Here is a 19,457-nt window from a genome sequence, read left to right on the forward strand (position 1 = left end):
AGTGTTACCAAGAACCCGTGAAAAACCCTTTCTTCGTGAAAGGGCATTTCAGAAGCAAATGGTTCCAGGTAGAACCTCAGCCCTTGTAGAAGAACCCTTTTGGAACCCTTATTTCTAAAAGTGGATGGTTAAGAATTAAAAAAAAAAAAAAAAAGACATTTTAATGCACATCAAAGAGAAAACGTTCTTTTGCAATATCTCATGTGCAATCCCCAACAATGTTAACGCTGTTAATATCAAGCTTGAGCTCTGAAAGTATGTCCTGTTCTTATATGTTGTGGGACTAATAAATAATAATAATAATAACAACAGTAAACAGTTCCCGTTCCCTAGAGGGAGAATGCAGTTTTGCTGCATGTTCACACTCTGACCAATCCTGTTCTTCCATCCTGCCTCAAACTATCTTCACTATGTCGACGTTGTCTTTCTAAAATCCTCTCCTCTGTCCTTTGTTTTGGTTCTCGTTACAGATCCATCCAAACCCCCCACCCACTCCTCTCACCACCCTCTCCCTGACAATATTGAGTACAGGAGCCGCAGCTACAAGGTTGTGTCAGGCAACATGAGCTGGTACGAGGCGATGCAATTGTGCATAGAGAATGATTCTGACCTAGTGAGCATTACAGATGCCTACCACCAGGCTTTCCTTACTGTCCTTGTCAATAGATTGGCAGTCCCCCACTGGATTGGACTGTATAGTCAAGACGTATGTATCCTCTCATTTGTATGTTTTCTGCACTGTTAATGGGAGGTGGTGGTGTTATGTGTGTGTGTGTATATATACCTTTATTCTGGCATTAGAATGCATTTCAGAGAGCATGCATTTACACCTGCTATTAACACCCCCTTCCTTACACTATCCTTCAAAGGTTTGGGGTCACCTATACAATTTTTTTGTGTTTTCCATTAAAAGTCACACTTTTATTCATCAAAAGATTTGCAAAACGAATAGAAAATATAGTCAAGACATTGACAAGATTAGAAATAATGATTTTTATTCAAAATGTTGCCGTCATTGTACTGTTTTCAGTTGTGCTAACATCATTGCACAAGGCTTTTCAAGGGTTTTCTAATCATCCAATAGCCTTCTCTGCTCATTCATTTTTTGTAGTGATCCTTACTTTTTAAAACTCACTATCAGTTATTTTATTTTTTTCCAGTGATGTTACAAGCTGCTTTCACTTGAATTCAAATATCCCACGTACTGTGTATATATATATATATAAGGAGCAGGATATTTACAGTATATACTCACTGGAAATAAACCAATTTTTCTTCAATTGAATTACATTTTCTAGTTTTAAGGAAAGGAATCAGTGGAGTAAGCAAATTTAGCTTGGCTTGAATTTTTTTGAATCTAGCTTGTACATATTTAGCTTTTTCCACACAGTATAAACAGACCAAAACAACTTCAACTTATCACGAGCAAATGCATTCTGTCATGTAAGGAAATGTTTACTTCGAATGATTCTTCCTTTAACTGCTTAACTGAGCTGACTTTAACTGTATTTATACCTGAGAATTTCTCCTAAAAGCTCTAAAAAGTGACTTGAGCAGGACAAATGGAATCAAGCTGCTCATTCACCACATTCACACAGAACACGTTTTCTCCAAAACATACAAATCATTGACATACATCACATTAGTGGACATGACTTGCTCTAAAAAACAAACTATTGAGCTATTGATGTGTTGCCAGGCAACAGTTAAGTTGGGCCAGTTTCAGAACTGTTTGTTGGTTAAATATTAGATATTCAGTTTTAGCTTATTACTGTAGCATCTGTGGAATTACATCACAGCTGCGCTGATGTTCAGTACAGCACTTCTTCATTAAAAGAAGAACACAAGAGCTTAATTCCCCCAAACTATTTTCTTTAATGCTGATTAATAAGCATGAATTACCGATAAAACAACTGCTCTTTAAACCGATGTTTTTGTTCTCCTTGGGGCTGCTGCTAGCTAGTGCTGCTAGCTTAACACTTCTGTAATGCCTCCATTTTTGTCCTACTCTATTTTGTGACAGGACATATTTGTCTGTTCCTAAATTGAAATATTGTCATATTTTAGAATTGCTCCTGAATAATAGGGGTAAATATTTGACCTACAGTTTCTGAAGGTTGACCAAAAAGAGTGCGTGTTAACTGGGTGTCTGTCTGTCAGTGAGCAGCTACAGTCTCCAGGGTTCCATGTACGACATTTAGGATGTCTTAGTCTCTCCGTCAAAGAAGGAAATTCTCTCTGCTTCTGCTCTTATTTCTTATTATCTTTTTTTCTGCTGCATGTTTTTCTGCTTCAGCACTAACAAATAACTTGTATTTTTGTTGTAGCATAACTGTGACTGCCTTAAATTATTCATGGGAAACTGCGTGTAGTACATCTGGTGAGTCAGTGGCAGTATTTTTATTATTATTTTTCAGAACGTAAACAGTAAATTAAGTGTGAGTGTTTTTCTCAGTCAAATGTTGTCGAACACCCTTGTTTTTCCAGTCGCTTCTTCACTCACAAACGAATCCTAACAAAGGAGATGAACCTTGTTTGGAAAGTTCATGCCATCTTTGAGTCCACAAACATGTCGCACTTGCAGGTTTCTTTGTTTGCACCTTCTCTAAGTTCATCTCAGTCCAGCCCTGTGAGGTTTAGGACTTCAGTTTGGAGACTATTAAAGCCACAGTGCTTTTTCTCTCCTAATAATCCAGCTGTGGGATGAAGCCCTGACGAAACCAGTTTTCCTTTTATATCTCCTGAGAGCCTTAGACAGTAATGTTGTCTGTAGTGTAGTACAATATTGCTCTAATAATTGACACAGTTTCTTACAGCAGTGCCTTTATACATCCAACGTAAGGATTTGACCTAAACTTTTAACAATTTAAAGGACCAGTGTGTAGGATTTAAGGGGGTTCTATACAGGAAAGTTAAATGTTAAAATCCCAACTGCTGATACTCACCTTTACAAAATGAGGTTGTGGTTTACTGCAGATATTGGCCCTCATAGAGCTACAGGCTCATCCCACAATAATCAACTACCCGTATACTACAAGCAAGTATGTTTATATTAGTGTATAATAAGAAATAATTCTTCTAGACAATTATCTTCTTTATGGAGGTGAGATAAGATTGAAGAAGAATGAAAATAAAGGGCTTTTCGTTTTTTTCCATGCATCCTGAAGGCCATCGTCATTTTGGTGCATTCTATTTGTGGTCGGAACTCGGAATTTCCAAATCAAAAAAACTTGACCCCCAACACGACATTTGCAAAATGGCTGCCACCAAACAATCATGGCTACTTTTATTGCACTTGCTGTGTTTGTTTCACAGTTAATCAGTTGTATTTGTAACTATAGGCTACGCTGTTTGTGTGTAGAGTGTTGTTAGCAGAGGTGGAAAGTAACGAAATACATTTACTCAAGTTACTGTATTGAATACTTTTTTGTGTATTTTGTATTTTTAAGTACAATTTAAAATCAGGATTTTGTGTTGAGTACATATTGACTCAAGTATTGTAAGTAGTTACTTCATAAATCCTAGAGCATAGAGGGCGTGCGCCAAAAGTGATGTAATATCCTGTGTTGCGCCGGGCGCATGAGCTCCAAAATAGTTTTGGATTTCTGAGCCCTTGTCATATTTCTACTACCCTCACACCCCACGCAAAGTAACTAAGTAACTTTTACTTAAAGTACAAACGAACTACGTTTTACTTCTACTTGAGTACATTTTCAGATGACTACTTTTACTTCTACTTGAGTAATATTTCATCAAAGTATTGGTACTTTTACTTGAGTACAATATTTTAGTACTTTTTCCACCTCTGGTTGTTAGCGACTGGCATTGTCCAAGACGTGTTTGTGGAATCTGCAGCTTCTCTAATTCCTAGATGCAACTAAATTCTATTCCTGGGCCTTTAAGTTCACTCACTTGACGACATTAAAACTGGAAGAACTGGGGTGTTCTAACACCTGCTATAACAAAATACAGCTATAACTAATCAAACTAATAAATACTGCTGTGCATGCATAGATTGACATCCACAGCTGCATTCTCCTGCATTATACAGTAAGTCGGTATTGAGCGTTGCAGGCACGGCTGACTCTTCTTGACTCAAAGTCCTGGTGACTGTGTCCTCTTTGTTACAGAGTGGCATCAATTATCAGTGGTCAGACGGCACAGACACCGTGTACACTCACTGGGACGCGGCCGACGACGACGAAGAAGACGACGGCGGCTTTGTGACGGGAGAGTGTGCGTACATGGATGTGAACGGAGGCTGGCGGAGGGCTGACTGTGAAACCCGGATCCCAGGGGCACTGTGTCGCGTTTCCACACCGAGTCAGTGCTGCTTCCTGATCGTCTCACAGCGTGATATTGCTTCTCTTTCAGCGATTTCAAAATTCTCTTTCTTTTCCCGCAGGCAATAAACCATTCACATCATATGAGGTGGTGTGTCCTGCAACGTGGGTGAAGTTTGGACATGGCTGTTACAGCTTTGAGCCTGTGGTGCAGAAACTTACATTTGAAGAGTCCAGAGAACACTGTCGGCACAAAGGTAAGGTGTGATTTCAGCGCATGTGTCATGTGTTTAATGATCACTGTCGTCTCTCTTCATGACAATGATTAAAAAGGAGTAGAAATACAGCAAGGCATATCTGGCATATGGAGTGCATACTCCCCCTACAGGTCAAATAGAGAACTGCCCAGAAAAAGGGCCAATTCCTATCTTAACCCCTCAAGCTCAACCTTAATCTTAACTGTCCCTCAAAACCAAGTTTTGAGGGACAGTTAATTAGATTTTTTCACTTAGAAATGGGACACCCCTTAAATGCAGATACGTCTTCAGACTGTAGGGGGCAGAATATTGCGAAACCTGCTCCCAGTCTGTCAACTCCAAAAAAGAAGAAGAAGAAGAACACATTTACATCACGATTATTTATTACGATCCGTTTGTCAGTCAAGTTATTAGGTTGTCAGTTAGTTATAAGATGATACTCATACAAATACCACAACCACGGACATATTCAGCTGACAGTTACCACACACCACGGCTTATTGAAAAGTAAACCATAGCAAACGATCGCTTGTCCACACCGGCCGGCTATTGACAAAAGATCATAAAATAAAAATAAATGTTACGCAACAATGACGTCAGTAATCCATAATATGGGCCTGAACTAAGATAATACAGTGGTTTTTATAATTTTTATATCTCTATTAACAAAGAAAATACTTAATTTGTAGCGTACTCATTTCGCTGCTTTCGGCGCCATCTTTGTTATGGCAAAACACGCAATGCATTCTGGGTAGCCCTTGCTCTCAAGGGTGGTCTCGGAAAATCTCAATATTCAGGGCGATACAGCCCTTAAACTCGCCCCTCAACTTAATTTTTCTGAGAATCGGGACAGCACTTGCACTAGAGGGAGCGCACATTTTTGAGATTGAGGGTTAAGATTTAGGGTTAAGCAAGGAATTGGAATTCACCCAAAGACTTCTTGCAGTTGACTTTTAAAGACGTACCACTCCAAAGACATGGAGTGCAGTTTACAGTCTCAGTGCTGAGCTAAGCTCATTGACAAACATGAGGGTGAAGTCTGTTTCTGAGCAGTTTGTTGTGCTTCTGTTATTCTCTAGTCAACACCTCAGACGTGCTGACCATTGAAAGCGAGACAGAGAACCGCTTTGTTCTGGAGCAGCTGTGGTCGTCAGGGCTGCGTCATCAGACCGTGTGGTTGGGGATGCACTTCAGAAGTGAGAGTAAGCGTCGCTCTCAGTGTCAAATCACAGTGTCCTCGCAGCAGCCTGTGGTGTTTCAACTTGTGCTCTGTGTCTGCAGCTGATTCTCTGGCCTGGGTGGATGGTTCATCCATGGACTATACCAACTGGCCTAACAAAGCCCCAGACTCCAAGCAGCTGACGGCAGACACCTGTGTCACAACCAGCGTGGCTAACGGCGTGTGGCAGCTGTCGCCGTGCGCCGAGCTGCGCGGCTTTGTTTGCAAAACTAACTCAGGTGAGTTCAGTAGTTTGAATCCTAAAGTGCTGCTTATCAATGCTTTCACAATATTAAAATAGATCATATTGCTATAAAGAAAATGGAAAATATGATCCTGATTTGAGGAGAATTTATTTCATTTCAGTGTTAAATTTAAACTTGTTGGGAATTTCATTTTGCATTTGAGATTAGGGATTGCATACACGTGCATACTTGGTGTTCATTTAAACTCCAGATGTTCATAAAATACAGATGTATTCATCACATTGCCTCTTTGGTTAATCACAACTGTGTCTGTGACATTTCTTACAGTGAAGAACTTTTCTGAATATGAGACACAATGTGTTTCTGTTTTCTGTTGTAGATACGATCACTGAGGTGGAAGTGGAACCACTAAACGGTAACGTGCACTTTCATACACATATAAGACACATTTAAAATGTCCTAAAGGAGATGCATACCGACAGTGATTTATCATTTATAGAACATGTTATTATGTTGTAAAATATATTTCCTTTCTTTTGTTATTAAAGCCAAGATTTGTGTGAATATTTTCAACACTTTTTAAGAAACAATGTTTGCAATAATCTGAATTTTGTATGCTCCGACTGTTTTTTGCGCTCCCTCACTTGTTTTTGGCACGCTCTGATTTGTTATTTGTGCTCCCTCGTTTTTTTTGCGCTCCCTCACTTAATCTTTGCACTCCCTGATTTGTTCCTTGCGCTCCCTCACTTGTTTTTTGCACTCCCTGATTTGTTCTTTGCGCTCCCTTATTTTTTCTTTGCGCTCCCTCACTTGCTCTTTACACTCCCTGATTTGTTCTTTGCGCTCCCTGATTTGTTCTTTGCACTCCCTCACTTGTTCTTTGCACTCCCTCACTTGTTCTTAGCACACCATGATTTGTTCTTTGCACTTCCTCACTTGTTATTTTCACTTCCTGATTTGTTTGCATTTTTTTGAAATCCCGAGTTTGATAGCAGAGAACTTGAGTTTTTTTTTTCATAATTTTTTGGAAACTCGAGATCTCGATTTTCAAACTTAAAATTTCAAGTTTTTTTTCATCAGTTTTTTTTTCGGGGGCTTCCTACACTAGTATCATTGAAAGTAAAAACACAGCATTCTACATCATTATATTCTAAAAGGCATCTGTCACCGTGTTGTGTTTCAGGTTTACATCATGGAGTCATTGCTGCTGCAGTGCTGGTGGCTGTGCTCATCTTTGCTCTGCTGGCAGGAGCAGTGTGGTTCATGTATAGGAGGAACTCCATGCGTTTCCGTGGGCTCCCGATACTCCGCACAGCGTATTACAGACAATCAGGCTCGCTGTCGGAGTCCGATGGAAACGTGTTGATGACTGAGCTGGAGGCTCACTCGGGAGAATAGCTCTGAAATGACCCTTTGTCCTTGTTTTCAACATCTTTCCGAGCGTTTTTTTCCGTCTCTCGGTGTTTCACCGCCAGGTACGAACGCTACACGAGTCTGACTGAATCCGACTCCTCAGGACAGTGGTGAAATGACGACGGTAACAATCTGAGAAGGATCCCAGTTTGCATTTATTTAAACCATTTCAATGACACGCGTTGGTGAAGATATTTCTTGTGTTGACACTGAAGAACCTATGTTTTCATGTAGACTAACATAATATTCACATGAACACAACTGTACAAGAGCAAGCTTTATACTGTACACTGTTTGTTTGTGAGATGAAGTATTTAGAATAAAAAGGAAATGCTTTGAATAATAATATTTGAACAGGTGAAGGAAATTCTTGCTCTAAAATAACATTTCTTGTCGTAAAATAACCAGCACAAAAAAGTGATATTTGTAATTACACATACTTTAGTACATTTCATTCAGAATCCAGGTTGTTGTAGATGTTTTACAGCAGTTTTATCAGTATTATTATTATTATTATTATGACTTATCAGTGTCTCATTCTTTTTACGTATACATGTTGCACATGAGTAACAGGGTTCTTTTGTGTTTATTCATTCATAGCTTGTGATTTGATGGTGAGTATTTTGTGCACTGCTGTCAGAGTTTGAGATGTATTTTTGCACAACTGTCTTTGTCTTTTAATAAACTGAAAGTAGGACCAAGTGTCTTTGAGATGGAAACTACCCAACGCTTTTGAAATACATCATTGGACAAAAACGCCCAGGCCACCAGGGAATGTGGACAAAGTTCACCGACACAGAAATCAGAAAAATGCAAATCTATTTCGCCTTCAAAATAAAAGTCTTACATCAAATGTTGATTATTCAAACATGCCATCACTCAATTGTCTCAAATCACTTTGTATTCAGGAAACATATTCAATGATATCATTTGTTCCAAAACAGCACACAGATTCTGGATCAAAAGAAGACAACAAATCATATTTTTATTGCAATTTTATTTGTTATTAAACATTGGCTATGGAAGCCAATGTATGCCTATATAGTAAAACAAATGTACAAAAATTTAGTTAATATGATAACAATGATACTTTATGAGTCATTGTATGTTCTCAAACTGTGACAAAATAACATGTGACAGAAATATAATTATTTGACCTGGTAAACATTTTTACTTGTTTTAATGATAATGTGTCTTTGTATTCATTCATTCTCAGGCTTCTTTATTTGTTTGTTTAAATAAATATGGCAGAACTCCTCAACTTCCTATCACTATCCTATTTCTGACCTTTTGTCTCCAGTGTTGTAACAGTACAAGTATAAATATACAGTCATAATAAAACACAGTAATACACAAAACAGTTCCCTTTACTTGGAAACATAAATTCACAGCAATGTACACAGCTTTGTACTTTTTCATTTAATTGCCTGAAAATAGAAGAAAATAGCAGCAAAAAAAATACAAAAATTAGTCTTTGTTGACACTTCATAGACTACAATACAAATATGATATGAATCATATCATAGCAGACCTCTGGTTGAATAAGGTTTATGTAAATATATTCTCTGTAAAACATGCATTAAATGGAGTATTTTCAGTGTTATTTATTTTTAAAATAAATAAAATAAAATAAAATTTTCCTTTGCTTTTTTCTTGCTGCGTACCTTAAAGGGTTAATCTTGGTTTGCTCAGTTTGACAAAAATGTTCTCAAATTAACATTATTATGTTTTTTTTTAAATAAATAAAAACGATGATGTTTCCTTGGTTAGCGGATGCTCGTCATGTTCTATGACTTATTTTGAAGGTCAAACCGGAAATGCCGCACACATACATAACTATTGCCGGAGCGGGACAGCGCCGAACAACACGGACCGCTGACAGTTGAGTGAGGACCGGGGTTTGGTTGAGTTACCTGCCCACTTTGTGCGTGGTGGAGCTCGGCGATTTTTATCATCACAGCTCAACGACACACACTTTAGTCACTCTTTATGAAGCCCACGAAAACACTCTGCCATGCTGAAATTAGCCAAAGCGACATTTTGCCTGTGTTTGTTGACGGTTTGGTTTGGGAGTTGCTCACCGGCGGCTAACGTCCGCGGCTCGGGTAAGTAGCTTCTTCTTCTTCTTCGTCTTCCACCGAGAGCTGCGACACTTTGCTTTCGTTTCTCTTTCACTTTTCTTTCTTTTCAACCGTGACGAAGCCATTTCGGACACACACACACATTTTCGGACACACACACACACACGAACACACACACACACACACACACACACACACACACACACACACACACACACACACACACACACTGGGTAATTATAACGACGTCTAACTACGACATCTGTCAACGCAGCCACCGAAAACAACTGACCACGTGACTATTTACTACCCGAAAACAAGCGAAATTCACGATATTATTGCGGTAAATTCAGTATAAATGTTTGGTTCGTGTAGAAAAAAACCTGGAACCTGTTTGTTTTCAATGACATGAACACGTGCTACACAAACAATAACATTTCACAGTGTGAAATTGTGATTTCTGTGCTCAAATACAAATTTCTTAAATAGCAAATATCACATATATGTATATGTTTATATGTTTAGGAACACAGAGGAAACGGATAAACTATAATGTTGCTAATATAACATTTTAACAGATAACATTTTATACTTTTAGAAAAAACATGTCACAAAAACATGGTGCTGTTACTTGTGTTATCATAAAATGTTACAAAAATCATTACTTAAAAATAATAAAAGAAAATAATGTTATGAGAGGTATTTTTTAGTTCTTGTTTTAAAGTGAAACTGCCCCCCTCCCCCCAAAAAATTAATAAATAAAAATAAATAAATAAATAAGGTAAATGAATAAGATGATTATAAATAATCCTGATGTTAATGACATGAACACGTGCTACACAAACAATAACATTTCACAATAATGTTGTGATTTCTGTGCTCAAATACAAATATATCATTTTCTTAAATATCAATATCACATATATATTGATGTGATGTTCATGCATTGCACAAGCGCACTTAAAACAGACTCGATGCATATGATAACTTTGTTTTATTTGTTTGTCCGTTTGATTCAGTGCTCACTGAAGAGAAAAAGGCATTTTATCAAAGTTTAGGAACCCAAAGGAAACAGATAAACTATAATGTTGCTAATATAAGAGATATATATATAATATAAGATAACATATTTTATAATTTTTGAAAAACATGTCACAAAAACATGGTGCTGTTATTTGTGTTACCATAAAATGTTACAAAATAAAAAAACATGTTACTTGTAAAACAAAAATCATTACTTAAAAATAATAAAATAAAATAATAAATGCATAAATAAATAAATAAAAATAAGTAAGCTAATTATGAATATTCCTGACGTCTTGGAATGAGTTAGAATATGCTGCCCCCCCCCCCCTTGTGGCATTTTAAATTAAATGACTAGGACTATATTTTGGTGGGTTAGTAATGATTTTCACCTTTCGTGATTATATATAATTCACTACAATCAAACTTTTGAGTCTGGTCCATAAAATGTCAGAATATGTTGAATGTTGACCAAAATGATGTCTTGTTTTGTCCGCATGCTAAAATGTTGTTGTTGTATGAAGCAAGAAAACTGAAGAAAATAACATTTAAGTAGCTGAAGCTCAGAGAATTGTTTTTAATTATAAAGAAAACATTAATATTATAATTTATATAATTTATAATTATATTGGATTATAAAATTCAATAATCGATTAATCTGCCCACCCCTACCCATTCCCCAGTGACATTAATTCCAATCATATTCTGATGGCTCATAATGTATTATTAATGCTTATATGTTACGACCATGCAGCTGCTGTTTTATGTCCAGTCAAGTATTAATACTCTCACTCTCAGCCCCAGTATGGCTCAGTTTCTTTAGGTACTGTACTCCTCCACATCCATGGTTCAGTTTCATATCTTTTATATGTGCCATTATGCATGTGTCGTAAGTCATAACACAATGAAATACTCCTCTGTTAAGGAAAGAAAAACGCAGTGAATCACGTGTGGATCAAAGTAAAAGAGCTACGTCTTCTGCTTAAAGTTGAAGTTTCAAAATGGATGATTCATTAACAGAGAGTCAGAGACTGATCAAAATGAGAGGCAGTGCTTTTCCTCTGATGGAATAATAAACAGTGTATGTTGTAAAAATACACTTCTGTTCTTTTACAACATATTTTCACTTTTCTGTGATGATCAGCCACAATATTAGAAGACATAATGTCGTCTATAAAATTATCTAAAATTGTTTTTCCAAAGCCATAAATCGAGTATATTTTGTTCCTTGGATTAAAATCTATAGACAAGAATACAGTATGTCACAGCTCACGTTTATTAGTATCGGTTAGCATGGTCTGTACTAACAGTTATATTATTTATTATATTTTAATATGTCAAATATTGTCTCAATGAGTCAATGAGTTGTTGGGTTCAATGCATACTTTCCCAACTTTAATTATGTCACACATGGCAGCAAAACGTTCACATGTAAGAAGCTAAAACCATAGAGAAACTATTATCAGAAGAGTTGATCGTCTATTGATTGTCACAATCTTAATTTGGCGTAATAAAAATTAATGTAATGGATACTTAATGGAGTACATCGAATTGACAATGTCATTTTCCCCCGACAATTGTACGATGTCAGTTTGGACTGATTAGACATTTTATTTCATAAATGGTCAGAGGCTCCTTTAGCCACTAATATTCAGGCTGTGCCATGTTTTTGGTGATTAAAGTGATTAAATTAGGGACTAGACCAGTAATATGAATATTCTTGACCCACATCTAAAACTTGGTCAAATATCCAATTGATGCCAGTAAGCGTTTACTAGATAATGCATATTAATGACTCCACAAAAATACCAAAAATTGTGGTGAAAACAGCTTTGAATTCGCATAAAATCTGCCTGCCATTTTGCCATTTCAAAATATTGCGTAATAACATATTCTGGCACGATTTCATATCCTTGTATGCAGGAGGATCGTGTCTCTTAGAACGGGACTCTTGCTGCCTGTAAAATTTCACTGCTACTGGCTCTGCTCTCTCGCCATTGCCCTCTTTTTTACCCAGATTACAGATTAGATTTGATGGTTTATATTCATCATTACAAGTGTCCTGTGTGCAAACACATTTGAGCACAAATAGAATTTTGCATGCGTCATCACCAACAACAGAAGAAGCCTTTGTTATTGAAGCAGGAGATGTGCAAGATGAGACGAAACGAAGGAAAGAGATTTAGTTCTGTAGGACAACACTCTCTTCCTCTGCAGAAGATGTAACGGCTGAGTGCTCGCGTGTCAGCAAAAAGCTGCATGGAATCCTATCCGACCGTTCTCATTCATGTCACGGGGGTGGTGAAGGACCTCATACTTAAGTCATCTGATTTGAAAAGGGCATTGGTGATTGGGAAAACTCTGGGATATGAGTCACTTCAGCATGGTAATCTGAACGTTGTTAAATCAGCGCTGTCTTTTTTCTCTCTATGTCCTGTCATCACAGACCAGAATGCGTTCACCATCCAGCACTCCAGCACGGGGAAGTGCCTGGGTTCAGGGGCCTCTACGGACCTGAACCTCGCCACCTGTGATCCAAAGGACGCGTCCCGGCTGTGGAAGTGGGGTTCAGGCCACCGCCTCTACCACGTCGCCACCTCCTCCTGCTTGGCGTTGGACGTTCACTCCAAAACGGTGTCCCTGGTCGACTGCGGCACCAACATCCTGCTGTGGTGGCGTTGCCAGGGCGGGGCCGTTTACACCATTTATCAGATGAGTCTGGCTATCAGCGACGGCAAAGTTACAACCAAACGGGACGCTGATGATACTTGGGTAAGAGGAGAGTCCCAGGACGACGTCTGCCAGGAGCCGTACCGCGGTGAGTGTGGTTTCCTCTCATGCTGACATACAGATATCAGCACAGCACATTAGTCCATTATGATGATCCGCTGTAGTCTGACTAATGCTGAAAGGAGCTCGTCCCTCAAGGATTGAAGATTGTGTAAAATGCAGTGTGTGATGACATCAACAGTTCAATGAGGACTCACCTCCTCGTTGGTATGAGTGTGTTTGTGTGAGTCACATGGCCAAACAGGTTCGGGTACATTTTAAACCACTGTGTTGTGGCCTTTGCTCATCAGTTATAGTTAATTCAGTTAGTTTTTGATGCAGGAAAGCACTTAGGTGTGTGTGTTGTGGAAGTTTGGGGATTTTTTATTGTCTTTTGCAATGTCCTCATATAGCGGAACATAAAAGCTAACTTTTACTTTCGATTTGTGGCTATTTCTTTCATTTTTAAAATGAGAGGGGAAAGAATGACTGTTGGATGTACTAGAAAAATGTCCCGGCCCACATGTTCAAGACACAATAGTTTGAAATAAAGATGCCTAATAATCCATTGCAGATTATGCATTGTTGTTAGCAGCTTTTGGTGCAACATTATGAGTGATAATCATTAGTGGCACATTGATTTCAGTGATGTTGTAGCTTGTGACATTTTAGTTGTGGTGCTCAGTAAAAACTGTAGAAAAGTTGTGAACTTAGTGATACACTGAGGGATACAGCAGCTCTGTCATGTGTCCAAACATGAACTGTCGTTGCTGCTGTTCCATCCAAACACAGCCACACATTTGTCCAAACTCAGTCTTCTTAGGGCTGAGTGTTGATTAAAAGTTGGAAATGTGCTGATACTAAGATCAAATTAGAGACGATAAAATGAATAGATTGGAGATCGGCAAACTCCCTGATCGATTACCCCAGCTGCAGAGCGGATTCTTCGTGTACTGTATCTCAGCTGTAGACTGTAGCAGGGCTTTATTTGAGGCAGATTTGTAGTGACGTTTATTTGCTTAAATGGATCAAATGATAAATTGATGAATTGAAATTATCAACAGATGAATCGATTATGAAAACAATTTGTTGCAGCCCTAATTTTATTAAACACATTTTAATCTTCTTGTCTGCTTGAGACAGCCGACCATGATGACACATTTATGATATGAATGTTTTGAGGTTTGATGAAAGCATTCAGAAGGCTGGATATGTCCACGCTTTCCAAACATTTGACACTTTTTTTTCTTATTTAGTGAATCCCAAAGCTATAATGGCTTACAGGCTCTAGTTTGTTTTTATGTATTTTCTGCCTCTGACTGTCATCTTTGCTCACAATGCAGTTGTCCACACCATGAATGGGAACTCTGCCGGCAGTCCCTGTGACTTCCCCTTCAAATTCAATGGCAGCTGGCATCACGGATGCCTCCCTGACTCCGATTACCCTGGACTATCCTGGTGTGCTACGACCTCAGACTACGACCAAGACACGAAGAAAGGACACTGTCTAACACCTGGCATGTTGCACTTTGATAATTTTTTTAAATATTATCATCATTATCTGTTATTTTATATATATTGTAGTGTTTTTTCTATCTTTTACGCCCCGCATTCAGCAAGCCGGCTGATTATTTTTTTCAACAAAGATGGCGGCCACATCTGCCGAGAAACAGTTTTGTTGCAATATATTTTCACAAATAAGCATGTTACAATGTCGAAATATGTTGGAATATGTTGGTTTGATATACATCCAAAGGACCGTTGAGTTTTGAACACTAATGTCAGAAAATAACGGACGATTTAGGAAAGCAGCTAGCTAACTAGCTAAGTAGTTGGCTAGCGGCTGTTAGCCGGTGCTTCGGCGTCTCTCTGGGCACTCGGCAGGTAGCCGCTGGCTAGCTCTGCTACATCTGGGTAGTTTTGTCAGTGTTTTGGATGTGTTTACCCGCGTTCACTTGAACAGGAATACCCTGGACTTCACAGATTTCAATCACATTCGTGATATAGTGTTTACGAGGACGGAGAAAAAAACGCAGTTCGACGGAGAAAAACAAACACAGCCAACGCAACAGGCAAACACAACAGCTGGATCCGCCGGTATTTGTCCTGAATGAAATTAGTAGCACGCTCCACCGGTAGAATTGTCAACATGTGACGTGGGTTAGCACGTTCGTTACGTTCACTGCGCTAATTTGCATGTAGTGGTGTCCCAATTCCATTGGGAAGCCACTTCCCTCAACGAGGGGAATTTACGGTTGAGGGCACTCCAAACCAAGTGGAAATTTTAAGGGGGAGAAATGGGACGGGGCCCATATATATCTATAAATGCATGTAGAATTTACACACAATGTTTCCTTGATTTTGCAGAGGAGGGTTGTCAGACTCTGTTTGCTGGGCCAGAAGGGGAGTTCTGTTACGAGTTTGTCTCCAATGTTGCGGTGACCTGGCAGGAAGCTCTGGATTCATGTCGCAGTCAGGGAGCTGAGCTGTTCAGCTTGTCCGGCCCCAATGACCTGCACTCCAAAACCTGTGAGATGTATTTATTATCACAATCTCTTCACCTCTTCCTCTGCCGTTGTATGTCCTGTCTTTTCTCTCAGCCAGTGACCAAGACCAAAAAGAACACAATCACATGTTCTGATGCCTGTTTTGTGGTCATAAAAATAAAAATATTATGAATTAAATTTAAGAAAATGAGCAGAAACAGAAACATATGTTGTATTCACACTGCATTCATTATTTATTATTATGATTAATGTCTTATTGTAATGATTTGTTCATTTTGAAGTACATCCTTCAGGGATGTTTTATGTGAGCCTTTGTTTGTTGTTGTTGTTGATGTGAAGGGAACAGAAAAGGTTTAGTGAAGATAAGTGTATAAAAGCATCACAGGCTCATTGGCATGTGCCCTCTTAGTTTCTCTGCACACTCAGTCGAAACAAGGCCTGTGGTTTTTGTAGGTACAGATGTGTGTCACTTCTGCAAGCGGTGAGAGCGTTGTTTTTTGTTCTTCATTTTGTCGTGTCGGATTTCTCCTTTTTAAATTGACGGTGCAATAGGATTTCCTCTGCCATGCCTCTCATACAGTATCATGTCACCAACAGTTTGACATATATTCAAAGGTTAGAAATACTATAGAATGCAACAGCAACATTATGTTAAAAAAAAGAAGATTTTACCTTCTTTCTCGAGGACATCTCATGACTTGCATTCAAAATATTTTGTATTTGTGATGTAGCCTGTGTCTTTTTAGGGAAGTAGAAAGCCATACAGGAAGTATTCAAGTGTTAAAGTGGTTACATGTTTCTCTGCATCACACAAAATGTACATGTATGTACATTATATGGTGATATTCACAGATCCAGGTTGATTTCTGGGTAACACACCATGAAGGATTTTATCGATACTGCTTCTGATAAGAGTCTTATTGATACTTTTCTATGTATAAACAAGGAATTGAGCAGAGTGCTAATCTGCCATGATAGCTGCTGGATTAAACAGAGCAGTGCAACATGACATGTGAGCAGCTTCATTATCATTAGGGGGTGGCTGGAAAGTGGAAAATGCCAGAGAATTTTCTGATTCTGATTACAATGAACATAAATATCAGTGCAGCCATCATATTAATATTGGTTCTTGACACCCATCCTTGCATGTCATTTAAAATCACACACTTGGCCGACAATATGATGTCTGTTTGGTTTGAATGTGGGCTATATGAAGATTCTTCTTAGATATAAGAATGGTGATGTTCTTAAATGTTTTGTCTATAAATCAGTTTTATTGATTTCTTTGTTATACAGCGCAAAAAACAACAAATATTCACATTTAAGATCACTGAACTTGATTTAATGATTTAAAACAATGCTCAAACTGTTGAATTGATTATCAAAATAGCTGACGATTAAGTTAGTAATCGAATAAATTATTGATTTTTTGCAGCTGCACTGCTTCATCACATCCTCAAACTAGGGCTGAACGATATATCGCATTTGCGATAATATCGCGATATGATCAAGTGCAATTTTCTAACCGCAAAGGCTGCGATTATACGCTGTTCACGTGACATGCGCGTGTAAAACATGTGATATAATCGAACGAGATCGTCTAACCACAGACGCTGCACTCTGATCACTCTGCTCCCTGCGCTCTCACATGCGCGCGTTGCGGAGTACGAGTCACGGCCCGTTTTTGTGAATGGAATAGGTGAGGGCGGGTCGGTAAGGTAACTATGGAGCTTCGGCCGCTGTCCGAACAGCTGTTCAGTGACTGTGCGTGTCCAAGCGTGTGTGTGTGCGCGTGTGTAGTGCGAAAGAGCTTGCGCTAATGTTAAGAACGGGGGTGGACACAACAATAAGCAGTCTACACGATTGAAGACGGCATCTCACCCAGTCAAGATCCTGCACTCTGGTGCACAACAAGCGCAGGTTCAAAAACCTGAGTCGTCTGGAGACACACCTGTGAGACACACCTGTGCCAGCGGAGAGTTTCTCTCTGCTCCGCTTTTTTTTTTAACCCTCATTTTTATTATCGCTGTTTTGATGTTCAATAATGGACCGTTTTTGAGCCTAAAACGACGTAGTACACTGTATAATAGTTAGTTTCCACCCCCGCATTGCTGTGGTTGCTGCTGCTGTAAAAAAAAAAAAAAAAAAAAAGTCTGAAATTCCCATCCCTAGTCACGCCATATGATCGCACTTCAAAACGGGTTGTGTGTATTTTATTTATTTATTATTATTATTATTATTATTATTTTATTTAATGACTGTCTAGCAGTTCACAGATGTCAAAAAACTGAATGTGGTAAAGCCACATATTTTTATAAATATGTGTGTATGTATATACATATATATATATGCAATCTGCACTTTGTGTGACTGACTTTCATTTTAACACCAGGGTTCCTTCTCAGCACTTTATGTTCAGATGTTTGTAAGTTCCAAATATGCTATTGTGATTGAAGTAGTTAAATAAAAATCATCTATTCATGCATCACCTCATGTCATCATAACAGAGGTCTGTCTTCCAGGAAAGAACAGTTTATTTTTAATGTAATATAGTATTGGCCATACTTATGATGTATTGCTTGTCTTTGTTTAATAATACAGAAGATTAAGACCTTTAAAAAATAATCGCATCGCAATCGCAATATTGGCACGAAAAATCGCAATTAGATTATTTTCCATAATCGTTCAGCCCTACCTCAAACTATGTCTTCAGTTGTTAGTTTTAAATGAGAGACAGCAGAAATGTACTGTGCTTTTAACAGCTATGTATAAGTCAATAGTGACATTCAAAGACCACTTCTTGATAGATTTTGAAACGTAATACATTTACTGCTATGTTTCCCACCTATCTTTCTCTCTATCTTGCTTATCTCTCATCTCACCCCCCCCCCCCCCTTCTCCTTCTGTATTCTATCATATTATCTTCACAGTTGCATGTGATTTTGATGATTCCTATTGCAGACGCTCACAGTGTCCCTTTATTAAATTGCCTTGCGCTCTCTGTGCTGTGATTGTTGTGCAGTGCTGGATGGCCTTGGCGAGATGCCTGAGAGGATGTGGATCGGCCTTCACCAGTTAGACATGTCTCAGGGCTGGCAGTGGTCTGATGGCTCCCCTCTCTCCTTCCTGCGCTGGGAGCAAGGTAATTATAGTCACCTCTGTCAGGAAGGTTATGTTTTTGGCCATGTTTGCAGCTCAAAGACGGACAAACGGCAAGACTTATAGGAACATTTTTGTGTTTTCTTTCTCCACATTATTACTTGATCTTTTAAAAACAGAATAGCATAGCTATAGACTAGGGGTGCCACGAGATCTCGCGAGATTAAACTTGACGATATTTCTCGTCGCGGTTAAAAACTGTCCCGTGAGATTTGTGACCTAAAGAAGGAGAAGGAAAAGAAGAATTTTTGTTTCAATTTGTGGAAGAAGAAGTTTATTAAAAACATCAGGGTTTCCCCCACTGTATTATAAGCCTGGCGGGTCGCCAGCGTTGCTTGTTTATTTTATTTTATTTTTTATACACCTCGGCTTTTTTTATAGCAGGGAACAAGAGCGCATGCACCCCCAAATAATCCGCGCAGCGAACGCTTGTCCAGGTGCCGATTGAAACCCAAGTCACACTATCAAGTCCGTCATTATTACGGTTACATCGTTCTTGTCAATAAAGATATATTATATTTAGGGATGCACTGATAATTC

At 38.6% G+C, this 19,457-nt stretch overlaps 2 protein-coding genes across 4 annotated transcripts in view; both read left to right on the top strand.

Moving 5' to 3' along the window:
- pla2r1 (phospholipase A2 receptor 1) overlaps positions 1-8,225 on the top strand; it is a 30,663-nt gene extending 22,438 nt beyond the window's left edge. Inside the window, exons 24-30 of one of the 2 annotated variants that reach the window (XM_083890894.1) lie at positions 471-706; positions 4,131-4,323; positions 4,406-4,540; positions 5,620-5,742; positions 5,822-5,998; positions 6,345-6,380; positions 7,149-8,225. In XM_083890894.1, coding sequence (XP_083747020.1) covers positions 471-706; positions 4,131-4,323; positions 4,406-4,540; positions 5,620-5,742; positions 5,822-5,998; positions 6,345-6,380; positions 7,149-7,363 — 1,115 coding nt within the window. In that variant the 3' untranslated portion in view covers positions 7,364-8,225. The remainder of the gene's footprint in view (positions 1-470; positions 707-4,130; positions 4,324-4,405; positions 4,541-5,619; positions 5,743-5,821; positions 5,999-6,344; positions 6,381-7,148) is intronic. The other variant, XM_083890895.1, reaches the window with a different exon arrangement.
- Positions 8,226-9,239: 1,014 nt separating this feature from the next.
- ly75 (lymphocyte antigen 75) overlaps positions 9,240-19,457 on the top strand; it is a 32,847-nt gene continuing 22,629 nt past the window's right edge. For both annotated transcript variants that reach the window (XM_083890892.1, XM_083890893.1), the window contains exons 1-5: positions 9,240-9,483; positions 12,929-13,300; positions 14,595-14,768; positions 15,619-15,780; positions 18,781-18,900. In XM_083890892.1, coding sequence (XP_083747018.1) covers positions 9,393-9,483; positions 12,929-13,300; positions 14,595-14,768; positions 15,619-15,780; positions 18,781-18,900 — 919 coding nt within the window. In that variant the 5' untranslated portion in view covers positions 9,240-9,392. The remainder of the gene's footprint in view (positions 9,484-12,928; positions 13,301-14,594; positions 14,769-15,618; positions 15,781-18,780; positions 18,901-19,457) is intronic.

This window comes from Microchirus variegatus, assembly GCF_963457635.1.
Source record: "Microchirus variegatus genome assembly, chromosome: 6".
Taxonomy (NCBI): domain Eukaryota; kingdom Metazoa; phylum Chordata; class Actinopteri; order Pleuronectiformes; family Soleidae; genus Microchirus; species Microchirus variegatus.